At 34.3% G+C, this 15,198-nt stretch overlaps 1 protein-coding gene across 1 annotated transcript in view; it reads left to right on the forward strand.

Moving 5' to 3' along the window:
- Positions 1 to 15,198, forward strand: part of LOC113402303 (uncharacterized) — a 133,925-nt gene that overhangs the window by 58,799 nt on the left and 59,928 nt on the right. The window contains exons 2-4 of the mRNA XM_026642511.2: positions 7,119 to 7,180; positions 14,187 to 14,295; positions 14,717 to 14,852. Of these exons, the coding sequence (XP_026498296.2) occupies positions 14,196 to 14,295; positions 14,717 to 14,852 (236 nt within the window). The 5' untranslated portion in view covers positions 7,119 to 7,180; positions 14,187 to 14,195. The remainder of the gene's footprint in view (positions 1 to 7,118; positions 7,181 to 14,186; positions 14,296 to 14,716; positions 14,853 to 15,198) is intronic.

Consider the following 15,198-nt stretch of genomic DNA (forward strand, 5'->3'; position numbering starts at 1 on the left):
TTCAATGTATTCTCGGTATAGGTATGAAGGAAAAGGCGGAAAATTCTGAATAAATTTTATTTTTCAATATACTCCCCTAACATATCAATTCATTTATTTAAGTAACTTTTCAATTCCCTCTGAAAAATATTTTTCTTCGTGGCCTGAAAAATGTTCGTTTATTGCTCCCTTCAACTCTTCATCGTCCGAAAAATGCTTTCCACGAAGGTCTTTTTTAAGATTAGGGAACAGATAATAATCACTAGGGGCCAGGTCCGGACTGTAGGGTGGATGATTGATTTCTTCAAATCCGTACTCCCGCACAGCAGCCTGGGCAAGGCGCGCCTTGTGAACCGGCGCGTTGTCGTGAAGCAGCAACACACCTGCGGTTAATTTTCCACGTCTTTTTTCTTTAATTGCCTCCTTTAAATTACGCAGGGTGGTTGCGTATGATGCAGCAGTAATACTTTGACCTTTTTTTGTGTACTCGATTAGCAAGATTCCCTTAGAATCCCAAAACACCGTGGCCATGAGCTTTCCTGCGGACGGAGTGACTTTGAACTTCTTCGGCGGGTCTGATCCTTTTTTGTGCCACTGCATAGACTCTTGCTTGCTCTCAGGGTCATAGTGATGAACCCACGTTTCATCACCAGTAACAATCCGATCGAAAATACCTTGCGGATATTCACCACAGAGGTCCAAAAACTCCTTACAACAGTCAACTCGCACTTGTTTCTGTAGCGCGGTGAGCATTCGCGGCACCCATCTTGCATTGACCTTTGACAAATCAGGCGCTCATGAAGGATTATGTGAATGGTACCCACGGATAGCTTAGTCATTTCTGCTAATGTTTTCACTCTTAGACGGGCATCTTCAAGTACAAGTTTTTCGACTAATTTGACGTTTTCTTCAGTAGAGGCACAAATTGGCCCACCAGCGCGGGGGTCGTCTTCAATGCTCTCTCTACCCCGTTTGAATTCACTTGACCACTTCTAAATTGTAGATAATGAAGGCGCAGAATCTTGGTAAACAGCCACCATTTCTTCGTGGATAATTTTTTGAGTTTTTCCTTGTTTTGCGAGGAATTTTATCACTGCGCGATGCTCGATTTTTTTCATCATTGTCGAATCAGTCATCATAGTTGTCTTTTCGCAATGATATCTTGAATACTAATGGTGGCAATTAAATGAAATTTTGTATTTATACCCTCAAAGAGTGTCATTAACTAATGAGATAATGAAATTACCCTTATCAATAGTATATCACCTCGATACCGAGAATACATTGAACGCCCCTCGTAAATACGGCCATAATTTAAATACTGCAATTTTCTGAAAGCCACTGAGAATTTGTTAAAAAAAACGCAATACCTTTTAGTTAACTGGATCCTTGATTTGAGCACTGAACCTTAGAATGTTTATCAGCTACCCACTGCACCAATTGGGTATTAGGAATAATTACTATTTTAATGTTCAATTATGTTATAAAACTTAATTATATTTAACATATGTATTTTATAACATATGTAATTTCGACGCATTACCTTCTTATGACGCAGGATTATACTGTAATACGAAACCACCGAATTTCTCAGTTTAACTTATGGTGAGATGTATCGCGTCGCATTCTTGCCTCCGCAAATAGCCACCGTTTGGCCCATATCTCAAAATATGTTACTCGTACAACTTAGTTGAATGTAAATGTGTTTAATAATATTTATACGAAAAACTTTCAAATAGAAAAGATTCAGCTTTTATTAAATCAATATTTATCTCATAAAAATACCAGTAATAAAGAGTTAAACTCGGCTCGAGAGTATTCAAACCTTACGATATGCTTAACGATGGTCCACAAATAGATTTTACTACCATTAGGAGAGATAAACGTTAGACTAAAATTATACGTAGCAACTGTCGATTTGATTTTTGATCAACACGTGTTTATCTTTGTAATGTGTCCGATAAAGCTTCGTTAGCGTAATCCAGATATAATGATACCTTTTTCAAGCACCTTTGATTTGTCATTCTATAAGATTAAAAATGTAAACCACTACCACCGTTAGATGCCACTGAGGAAAATCGCTGAGAAACGAAGTAGTTACTCTTTTATATATCAAAGATATTCCTATAATCACGATTATTATTAAATATGTATAACCTGTATGAAAAGCAACGGACGCTTACTCCCAAGTTTTGTTATCATCTAAATAATCTTGTACAGTATAAAATGCTATAATTCATAATAAATTTTAAACTAAACTTTAAATTTATTTATTGCATTATCACCTTAAGATAGGCTTTTTTAGGATAATTATTTTATTTTATTTATTTAAATACTTTATTGACCTCCACAAATTTAATGGGACAAAAGGCGGACTTAATGCCTGAAGGCATTTTTTGCCTGTCAACCTTTAGGTCAAACAGAAAACCATGAAGGCGGTAATTAAAAATGAATTAACAATATATAACAATATATGCACAAACTTATATAAAACTACATAAAAAAAAACATACACACATATCCATATAGTATCTACAAAATAAATATTGATCTAAATTGTCTATAGTAAAAACATATATATAATATAACATAATAATAATAATAATAGTGCATACCAGAAGTCATAAGAGCGAGGGGCTTTCTGACAATATGTGCTCACGTAGACGAGTTTTAAAAGTAAATTTAGAGGTAGCTTTTCTAATATGTTCGGGTACTTTGTTCCATAATTGGACAGCTTGAACGGAGTAGGAATTAGAGACGAAACCGGAAGTGTGAGTAGAGACAGAGAGAAGGTAAGCAAATAACAATCAACTTGTATAACAAAGCAAAAATGTATTCAGTGACCATGGTCTGAAGGCTAACGTCCTTGCGCGTGATGGACGAGATGATGGTGAAACGTCGTCACGCTCCAGTCTCCAGTCATCTAACTACGCATCTCGTTGCGTGGTTTTGTTTAATTTCTGTTTCAGATAATGTTTCACCTGTTACACTTGTTCATTTATTTTTAACCTTTATTATATCATATTTAAATAATATTATTAAGTAATGTTCGAGACACCAAACGGAATGACCGAACATTTGGTTTTAACTAACAGATTCCATTGCAGTTCTACTTTCACAGATTGCAAATCTATTTCCAGAAACCGTACGATGGATATACGGAGCAATTTTATTAGAGAACAACTTTGGTTATGTTAGTCTGTTTAATTTAATCCTATGTAACAGTAGAGTTTTAGCGATATAAATAGAACGCGTTTGTTGGTTATTATCATCTTCTTTAAGCCCTTTTGACGAATGATCATGCTTAATGACAAATATGAATTGTATAAGTATTTTAAGTATCTGTATAACAAGACTGAAGAACTAATACGTCGAGTTTTAATTAAAGTAATTCATTTTTCTTTGTTGTAGCTCTTAGTTCATATTATACTCAATAGTAATTTAATTAAAATGCCATATATTGTTATTATATCTTTATTGTTAGTAAAGCCAAAACTATAAGAGTTTAAGTGCATTCGAGAAAACATTTCCATTCGTAGACTAACATTTTGGTTGTTAGTTCTTCAGAACCAGATCGAAACGAAATCTGTCAGCTCAGCGCAGAGCAATGTCTATTTGCTTTATAGATTAGAAACATATATACATTGAACTGAACGGCACTCTAATTTTCTAGTCACGCCGCGTATCAAATTTAACAAAGAAGAAGTTTAAATATACATATATTAAACATATAGGTTTTGATTTGTTGTACATTCTTAAATTGACTACCTATTAGATTTAGCTAGGCTATACTATGTTAGGCTAGATGGAAATAGAGAAACGGAAGAAAATCTGGGCACAAAACTAAATACAGACATATCTTCAATATATTGTGCATTGTGGAATGTTCTCGAATCATGGAGATACGACGAATGGTGTTTTTTTGGCGGTAAACGCGCAAACTTGTGTCTTTTTGGGGTTGAAGTGGACTAGGTTTAGCCGGCCCCAGTTCGAGACTTTTTTTAACGAGGACACGATTTCAGACACAAGTTTGTTACGGTTTTCTTCGACGTTTTCCCGAGAAATATTAGCACGGCCGGTGTATCAGGTGTCCATGGTGCTGTCGTCCGCATAGCAGTGAATGTTACTGATTTGCAACAAGTCATTGATATGCAGAAGAAACAGAGTGGGTGATAGAACGCAGCCTTGTGGAGCACCAGTATTGACGAATTTTTGGTCGGAGCATGCACCGTCGACAATTATCGGGCATTAGAATCGCCAAGAATTACGATCTCTGCGGATGGATCTGCTGCAGCACGGAATCTGTAGCCATTTGGACGTGCTCGATCAGTCGGTCAATTTCGGCATTACCGCTATGGGACCTATAAAGGCACGCGTAGATTCGCGGATGGTCGTCGCAATCTACACGCAGCCAGATAATCGATAGGTCCTGCCCTTCAAGGCTGCCGAGGCGTCGAGAGCAGATATCATCTCTGGCGGAAACGCACACCCCAGCTCGTGGTATAAAGGAATGTTCCAACTTATACCCAGGATAGGAAAGAAAAGTCGTATCAGCAGGAGAGGATATCTGGGTCTCGGTAATAAAGAGCAAGGCTGGCTTCGCCGCCTCAAGGTGAAAGTGAACGCCGTTCAAGTTGGAGTTGAGTCCCCTTATCTTGCAGAAGTCCACAGTGAGGGTGGTAGTGGTTGCCTTATGATGCCTGCTCCGCTTGCCTCGAACAGTGGCGAGCGCAAAATTGCCCCCCCCCCCAGAAATCGGAGGGCAGCCTGGGCATCCCTGCTCAGGTGGTGTACGTCCTGAGCATGGATGCCCAGAGAGGGATTCTCCACCGCACCATCAATCGCTGATGGTACCCTCCTGGGGTAATAAAACCAAATTCTGCACAACCATTATGTTTGGGGGGTGGGGGGTTCGGCCTCCGGGACTCTTGCGACTCGGGTTTAAAATAAGCAGTGTTAATATAAACGAATGTAGGCGAATCATATAAACGAGTATGTCACGAAAGTTATATAAAACATTTTCTATGGTAGATATAGTTTAAAATTCGTGAGGCATATGTGTCAAACGATCACAAGATTATTATAGTCTTGTCCTTATTCCCACGGAGAAGGTCGCAAAAAATGTTACGAAAATATAAAACCAACGAATAAGTGTCGTAATACGCAGCCATTGTTGAAAAATATAATTAAGTTACTTTGAAATTACCTTTCGGCCTTCGTGCGTGTGGTCGAGCGGATCATGGTTTTGGTAAAAGAAATCTAAATCTATCAAAGCAAACATTTCCAATGAATTTTACCTTTGCCTTGATAAAAATTAATGTATTTTTTGTTCATAAAGTTTATTCGAAATAAAACAAGTGGCAAAACAATTTCTTTAACCAAACTTACCGTTACGATTTCTTGTTTAAATAACTGCAGAACAAAAATGAACAACCGAAAATTAACAACAGTTAGAACTTACAGTTGCATTTGCTCCGTGTTATACTTACATCTTTTAATAAGCTGTACTTAAAGTATGCTGAAATAATAATCAGAAAGTAAACAAGAGTTTATAAAGAGGCAAAATAGAGTGCATTTACTCTGATAACTACACTTTGACAGCTAGTTTTTAAAACGCAGCAAAAAATATTACTATAATATCTTTATCATTGGCATGTTAAATAAAAACCGATGTGCAATCATCGGAGTACAATAGCGTTATATGAGACCAAGGTTTATGCTCTTCGTTTTTTGTTCCAGCCATTGAACTTGTCTCTGATAGTTTATTTATTATTTATAACTCTTATTACAATTGAATACGGTTCATAATAGACTGTATTGTAATTGTTTTGATATCTTAGATTTAATCTATTGAAGTTCAAGGTTTCAAATCTTGTTTCCGCACTTTTTCTTAAGCATTAAGTGAAACAATTTGTTTTATTTGTTCGATTGTGCTATTTTAATATTTGTGGGTTTAATCGTCTAAATTAGGGTTGAAGTAAACATAAAATATATATTTATAAAGAAAACCTTTTCAAGTATCTTAACCAGATTATGTGATTTAAATTATAATAGAGCAGTTTTGTTCTTTCTTTTTATTTCTTTAAATATTTATAGGACAGAATTAAAAAAATCCGTATGACAATGCAATGTAACTTTGAAATTTTCTGTTATCCTAAATAAAATCATAACTTTAATAAACCGGCTTAAAGTTCAGACGTCAAGCGGGCGTAAAAATTAATTAAATTTCGTAGGACTCTTTATCCTACTAAATTTGTATTTCAATGGTTTAGAAATTCATTTCGGATTCACTTTCCAATTACTCTGCGGGTCTCTGTTTATAAAATATAATGAAATCTCTCGAGAGTTCTCGTTCTGAATGGTCTCTCTAAATTACGTCTCAAAGGTTTCGATCTTGTTTATTTTTTCCGACGCTTTGAGATTTAACATCGATCGTATTATTATCGTTACACTAATAGCCTTCAGATTACTTTTTATTTAAACTATTTTTAAAGTATTTATAGCGTGTAATAATCGTACAATTTATTGTTTTGTTTTATTTAACAAATTATTTAAGATTTTTAACATATTTGTCTAGCTTCTTATGTATTTTTTATTTGTAACACAAAATAAGAAATCATTGTATTCAAAGCAAATGCTAATCCTTGTCTTAATCAGAGTCTATCTTATCTACTTAAATAGGGTCTCAAGAATGAAATTACTTTTATTAAGTCATTAAAATTTAACGAAAACCGTTTTGTAAATAATTAAACAACGTAAAAGAGAAAAGAGACGAAAGATACCATCAACGTTTCAAATTTGTAATTCAAATCGAGTGAAGCAAAATCCTCTAACTTAATATTTTACATTACATTCAATAGCATCGTGTGATTAAAGCAGAACAGCGAACTCCGTTGTAATATCCATGTAAAATACTGTAATTTTGTTATTAAATTTGCAGCTGTTCACATTTTTTTACTGATTTCGTAAAAGCTTTTGTGAACTTGGGGTACCACAATGATCTTCTTTAGTGACACAATTATTTTTGCACTTTTGCTTTCATTGCTTACCAGCTTAGCGAGATTAACCGAAGCAAATAAAGAAACGACGTTACCGTTGTATCCTATTGAGGTGATTTATCTACAAAAATGTTTTTACAGGTCGTGTCGGGGTCGCCGGTAACCATGGCTGCCGGCGTGGAAACAAACCCCTGAGCTAGCGGGTAAGTAATGCATTTCCTCATTTTACAAACGTGGTAAAGGGCAACAATGAAGGTCGGAGTTGGCGTTTAAATAGGCGTTTCGTGACTGAAATACCGTAGCTGAAATTTATGTATTGTAAATTAATTTTTTTAACGTTTTATAAACAAGGGCTTTAATAAAACGCTTCTTTCTAAAATAATAATTTTTATTTAAATAATTATAAACTACTTCTTGGTAGTACTTATAAGACTAGTACTACCCACTCATAATATATGCTACCGCCAAACAGCAATATTTAGTATTTTTGTGTTCCGGTTTGATGGGTGAGCTAGTCAGCGTGACTGAAGGCACAGGGGACATAAATCACTACTATAACTTTATCAAGCCAAGGTTGGTGGTACATCCGCGAAGTATGGGACGGTTAAAAAGTTTTTATAGTGGCAAAGTGGTGTCCACTGACCTTCAAGTGGCCCAATTGACGTGACCAACTTATTTCCAATAAAAAATAAACTCAAACCGTGTAGTCATTCTGTCCCTGTAATTGGATAACTATACATTATTATGTAGAATTATTTCAATTCTTGAACGTAATTCGTTCTAATTGTTTAATCGAGAGAATATTTCTCTCGGTCAATTAATTCAACGAAGACTTCTAGAGCAAGAGAAAACAGATGATATTGAAATTTAAATTTTAAATCAATTCATTCCTAACGGGATATTATTAATGTTTTTCTGAAAAGTTTATTCTCATTTAAGATACCGTAATCGTTGGAAAAATATCATGAAATATATTTATTACGATCATTTTTAAACATTTAGCATTTATTCCAATCACAGGAGGATTAAGGCGTCTAAACAACTTTAACATTGAATTGATATCATTGGTCGAGATCTTGTCTTTATGGTGTTCATTATGGATATATAAAAACGGCGTTTTGAGTGTATTGTTAGGTTGAATAGTATTGTATTATATTTAAATATGTATTAATCAGCTATTTATAGTGCATAATATAGAGAAGATATAAGCAATATGTATATTTAATTTAATTTCATTCATCATTTGATTCATGTATAGTTTGATTTGATATTTTGATACATTGGTGCTGTAAGAAATATTAAAGTTTCTTTATATCATCATTGCTTTATATCACCTTAGGAGTTAATATGCTATGTACATTGTAAAGATTTAGCATTTTTATATACATTATTATTATGCGTTTCTATCATAATTCGATGCATCTCTTATAAGTTTCAAATTCGAGGATATTTTTAAGCCGATGTGGCGAAATAATCACGACAGTTAGTCCAAGAGAAATATAACTCAAGTCAGCAAAGAACTAATAAACAGATTTGTCGGAAAATGTCGAAAATTCGAATTTTAAATTTTTCACAAAAACAAAACCTCATTAATATTTAGTTATCGATGTGTTATAATTAGTTTGAGCTTTGCATTAAAAAGTAGCCAATAGCCAATCACGCTTTATCCTTCAAATTAGAAGATCGACCATTATTTTTGGCCATTAATTTCCATTCTGCACGTACGAATGTACATCGTGAGTGATATTCATTGTTTTATGAACCAAAATAAATAGTAACAACGTGCCTTCATATCGGCCCACATACATATTTTACACCGAACCGTAAACCTCATGGTCTCATTTCGGAGGCCGCACAACCAATGCCGAATACACACCGCACTTGAATAAATAATAAATTTATTATGACATTCTTATAAATATACAATAATAACTGGACTAGTGGCATCTGGATTTGCCTTCAATGTTTTGATTGTAAGTTCGATTACGACTGGAACTGATATATACGTAGGTAAATATGGTAAAACCAATGTATGTTTATGACATACATATAGTTCTTTTGATTGAATTTCATACCTCTCGGTCGTTATTACAAACAATCTTTAAGTTTTACGAAGAGAAATAGATTATACTATCATAGGGTTTTCGTATGTTAGGATTGTTTGTATATTTCTTTTTTTTTACTGAATATATAGTATAAAGTACCTACTGAGTACTTATGCGTTAATGACCGAAGTAAATAATACAAAATGTATATGTATACTATCAAAGAGTATTTATTAACATTTAAGTTAGTTAAAATAGCAATCAATACATCTGGTACAATTACATTTTTGATTAACTATTTATTTATCCAAATGCAACATAATTTAAAAATAACTGTCTATTAACAGTATTTTTAGGGTTTCGAAGTCAAATGGCAAAAAATGGAACCCTTATCGTCATGTCTGTCTATCCGTATGTCTCAGCCACTTTTTTCCGAAACTAAAATAACTATAATGCTGAAACTTGGTAAGTAGATGTATTCTGTAGACAGTATTAAGATTTTCATACAAAAATGAAAAAAAGAAAACAATAAATTTTGGGGGTTCCCCATACTTAGAATTGAAACTCAAAAACATTTTTTTCATTAAACCCAAACGTGTGCCTGTGTGTTATATTATGTGCTGCTACAGAACACTTCATGGGCGAGTCCAACTCGCACTTGGCCGCGTTTTATATTATATCATGTCAAGATTTAATTAGGATTTAGTGCTGACGTAAATACAAGAACATTTACGTGTATATCTGAACCGCCTTAATACTTTAATGAATCGCGTAACGCACATTTGAAACTACATAATTTATTTATTTAAGCCAATTTAATAACTTATATTAGGTACTCAATATTTTTAAACTCACACAAGCTCGTGACAGGAGGGCTGGTTCGTTTTTAGCCCAGAGGATCGGAATTGCGCTGCAACGGGGAAATGCTGCTAGCATTCTTGCCACCATTCCACGCGGTCGAGATTTATACAGTAACTATTTTTAATTCATATTTGTATATATTTAGGCACTTAATGTTATTAATTCTGATGTTAATAAATTATTTTACAATTATTTCATCCACAAGTAGTTCATTTACAAAAAAAAAGCAAAAAACAGAATATAAAAAACAAAAAGTCTTAATGGTTATATGTATTATTCAAATTAATTTAAACAGATCATTAAACTATTACAATGTCTAGCGTGATTAGTGTCATGCGTGCTGATGGAACATGTTGGTACATTATGAAATTAATATTTAAGTATAGATCGCGTGAAAGAATAAGATTGAAGATTTCTTTTATTAATACCATTTGGAATTTATAGATTGACTTTACTTCTATGTAAATAATAAAATTCACAAAAAGTAAAAAAGAACCGCTGAGTTTCTTTCGACGGTTCTTCTCAGGTCGGGGTATTTTCATTTCCGATCCGGTGGTAGTGTTTAATTTGACTATCAATAAGTAAGTGTAATGCTTCTATATCGAATAAAGAAAAGTTTACAACATAAAAAAATAAAAAATCTTCTGATCATTTTATAGAAATTAATGACCCAATTAATTAAGAAGGAAATCTCTATTCATTGGTTCCCAATTACGTTGATACAAAGCAATTACGGTAATAAGTATTTAAACAAGCTCTTGTGTTATGGACTCCAATTTCCCTCAAAATTAAGTGGACATTTTAGCGTGCACCTGATCCCAGACACCTGCGTGTAAAGTAGCTAAATTATCTTCCAAAGACCAAGTTTTGTAGCTATCTTTGTTAAAATAAAATATAAGAAGTATAAAATCGCATTTTTTTATATGAACTGTCATGGTTAAATTTTAGATTACCAGTTTTGCCCGCGTGTGAGCGTTTGTTTGTATGAGTTTGGGGGTGGGGTGATTATGTATATTTAATTCCAACTACGATTTATAAAGATATATTAATCAAGACCTGTCTGTAGTTCATAGCATAGCAGTAAGCTAATTACGTGGAAAAAATATGTAAATCTAAGGTTTTTTTATCTTTATTCCTTCTTAAATTAGTATAGGGAATAGGTACTCTATGTCGTTTTCAGTATTCATGACTATGAGTATGCCAAATTTCACCATAATCGGTTGAGCAGTTAAAATCTAAACTTTGATGTGGTCCTGACCGTTTTTGTCAATCTCAAGAGCGACCAGTCAACTACGTATTATATATTATATGCACACACAGGTGCACTCTATATTCCATCACTCTCATAATCCGATTGGACGGCGAGTCCGACACGACCGGAAAGAGGTGAGGCACAGGACCAACGACTTGACGTGCTGTTCTTCCGGGCTGTTAGAGACTTTTTTGTTAGAAAAAAAAAATGATGCTTATTATCAGGCAAGATAACGCTCGAACACTAGCTTATTAAGGATATTAAAAAAGGAAATCCTACCTACGACTTACGGTTAGAACCTAGGAACTCGGGATCTGACGCCACGAGACCAACGAAACAGTCAATTTAAAACGTAAAAGACAAAAGAAGTCAATATCGCATTTCTAAGATCAGGTAGCGCAGAAACGTTTCATTTAAAATAAATGGAGAATGAAAATAAAAAGTTATAACCTAAATAAGATTTCTCTTCATTAAAGAAACGTCTAGATTATTTGAAAAGTTGATTCGCAAGTCCAATGTTAATTATTGCTGAGATTACTTGGGACCTACATACTCGCCTTGACCTACATACATACACTGAATACTTCGTTAAGAATTTCATATATTAGGAACATTAATCATATGTTCCAAGATTTTATGACTAGTAGAACTACTAACTAACACTAATGCTTAGTATCGTTGTGTTCAGGTTTAAAGAGTTGGTCAGCCAATGTAACTACAGGCACAAGGACATAACACCTTAGCTTCCAAGGTTGTAGTTTGGTCCACCTTAGTGTGATGTAGGGAATTGATTAATATTTTGTACAGCGACAATTTTTATGGGCGATGGTCACCACTTACCATCAGGTAGCCCATTTGCCCGTCCACCTACCTATTACATAAAAAGACGGATACATTTTTTTAATGTCTAATAATTGGGAAAAACTATCGATCAATTTATTAGTCAAAAATAAAACCATGTCGAAATAAACAACATATTAATTTCGGAAAGCTCTTCTAGTCATAGATAATATAGATAAATAAATAATTACAACATTTAATGTACCATTCCTGAACGTATTGTTTTCAAATTTAACAGGCATTGTATCAACTTAATGTACCGTAACGTTACACCCAGTGTCATTACTGGAAAATGGAGAGGAATCCCTATCGTTAACGCATTCCATCCTTATTGCTCTAGGACTATTCCTGTATCTACCATCCTTGTTGCACGCAGCATCCGTATCGATCGTTGCCGTGCCCTTGACCTTCGCCTGCGGTAAACAGAGTCCTGACCTTGTAACGTGGATACTACTGGTTACACATCAGGTCCATGCGTTTACCCGGCTTTGATGTTGTTATCTTTGTTTCTCTGACTTCTAGTTCAAATAACGGCTTAATTAGAACATCCGAAACTATAGCCTATTACAATGGACTTGTGCACTACTAAGAGTTTATGATTAATATATCTTTATTTATAATACAACACAATTGCACTTAACTACTTATTTCCACTTTAATTTTACTTCCAAAATTCCGATAAAAGTTTCGTCCACGTTCAAAACGCAATTTTTTCGCAAAACCATAGTGAATATCATAGATTAATCAAGCTCTCGACCAATGATATCGCGTCATTTTGCTGACAAATGTTGTTTATTTGGTTGTTTCCTGTTGTGGTTGGAATAGAGTATACATTTTAAGTTTACTTTCAAAGTATATTAGGAGAGTAGATCTATTTGTCGTTTCGAAAAAGTAGGTATTGATTTAAAATATATTATTGGTACGTACAATTAACCTTTTGTTTAGTCTGACTGTATATCTTGCAATATTATATTTATTAGTCAGATATATAGTATGTTTATATTTAAGTTACTGAAGTCAATTAAGAGAATGACCATTTTAAGTGACTTGGAAGGGTCTGGAAAGTTAAGGCAACAATTAGGAAAAGCACTCGGAATGCAATTATACGAAGCTCTCAACCTGAAAATTAAGGAAAAAAGAAAAACAATTTGCTCTAAATGCAGAGGAAATTCCTTAATATAAAGACAATGTAAAAATTGAAAGTAACATTTACCTATACAAAATTGCAGGGAAAAGATTATTTATGGTGGTAGGTACCACCCAATCATCAAATATTCTACCGCCAAACAGCAGCAGTACTCAGTATTGTTGTGTTCCGGTTTGAAGGGTGAGCGAGCCAGTGTAACTACAGGCACAAGGGACATAACATCTTAGTTTCCAAGGTTGGCAGTGCATTGGCGATGTAAGGAATGGTTAATATTTCTTACAGTGCCATTGTTTTGGGCGATGGTGACCGCTTACCATCAGATGGCCCATTTGCTCGTCCGCCAACCTATATCATAAAAAAAAGTTTTTCTGGAAGATAAATCTAGATTACACAGACACGCAGTAAATATATCTTATATTTAAAAACGATTACCAAGAAAAGCCTCAAGATTTTTTTATATTAAAAGATTGATTTAATTTAAAGTTACCACTGTCTTGGAGTATATGTTACATCGAGATTATTATGAGAGACAGTTACTTTTTTATTGAAAATAAATAAATAAAAGAAAAGCCTTTAAATTTGCCACTAGTGGCCTATCCTTTTTTTTAACAAAAATATTTTGAAATAATTATATCACATGTGGCAGATTTCATCGCTGAACTCGTGATGAATTATCAAGTTTAGTAAAGCATATAACGATTCAGTTGTAATGCGGCGTATTTGAATCCTCATTCACCGAATAAGATTCACGTGTTCTAACTACTTAGCTAACTTATTACAAGCGTATAAATTAAACCGTTTTAATGAATAAATTTTGCGTACGAGTTCATCCCTGCAACCTAAATTGTAAGAATTTCGTGACTTTCGAAAACGGAATTAAAAATTATATAATTTATTACTCTTCAATTAAAAAAATATATGATAAATTTATTTCATCTATATCCACTTTGGTGGGCAATGGACCAATCTGTTATAAGTAAACCAAATTCATATTATTTCCTGTCCTAAAGTCTCTCCCATTTGAAATTATGTTCTAGCATTAAGATTTTTCCATTTGATTCCAGGCAGTGCGGATGTCGGGCGGAGGCGGCGGCGCGGGGCTGATGTCGTGCGTGCGCGAAGGCTCCCTCGAGCCGCCCTACCGACCGCCGCACGCCGAAACCAATACTCATGGTTAGTCACATGTCCTATTGTATAAACCTTCTGCTATCCTAGTATTAAATGTAAACATTGTTGTAAGTAGTACACCATAAATGATCCACTGTTGGTCTCCTTGTCCGATATGATGAAGTTTTGTAGCTTATTCTAGTTCGCTGTTTTTATCTTACATAGAAAGGTTTCCGTTCATTGTTGTTAACCGATTTCAAAAGAAAGGAGGTGCCAGCAAGCACAGAACAAAATCAAATTAAAAAATGTACTTGATAAAAAACAAATAATAATACTTAATATTAACACGCGTCTGCGGCTGGCAGTGCTGGCTGGCACCGACTTAATTTTGAAGTCGGTTTAATTTTTTTTTTTTCGTTATAGTTTCACTCACATCTGTGATAGTTGAGGCTAAATCAATAGTTGACAAATCGTTTGATCTTTCCAGGCGAAGGGCGCACAGGTCGGTTTTTGCGCGGCTTGCGGCGTATGTTTAAGCGACGCGCGCGCGCAGATAGCTCGCCCGACCCAAAGAGTAGCTCAACCAGCGAGCTGCTGGACGCTGAGCGACACACGAGAAGAAAGTAAGTAATATCATCAAGGACTTTTATTATTAGCTGGAAACTAGACTTATCTATTGTCGTTTTTAAATTCGGCACTTACAAAAAAAAACAGACTGAATCAAATTCCTGTTTAAATATAGATTTTAACTAAAAACTTAAAAATAATAATGGTTAAAAAAATGGAAACGGTTAAAAAAAAAATAACAAAAAATATATATATCCCGCTGAGTATCTTTCGCCGGTTCTTCTCAGGTCCGAGGTGCTAAATTCCGAACCGGTGGTAGATTTTTGACAATCAATAAGCAAGTGTAAACACTTCTATATTGAATAAAGATTTTTGACTTTGACTTTGACTATTCTCTGCTGG

This window comes from Vanessa tameamea, chromosome 22 (genome assembly GCF_037043105.1).
Source record: "Vanessa tameamea isolate UH-Manoa-2023 chromosome 22, ilVanTame1 primary haplotype, whole genome shotgun sequence".
Classification (NCBI taxonomy): domain Eukaryota; kingdom Metazoa; phylum Arthropoda; class Insecta; order Lepidoptera; family Nymphalidae; genus Vanessa; species Vanessa tameamea.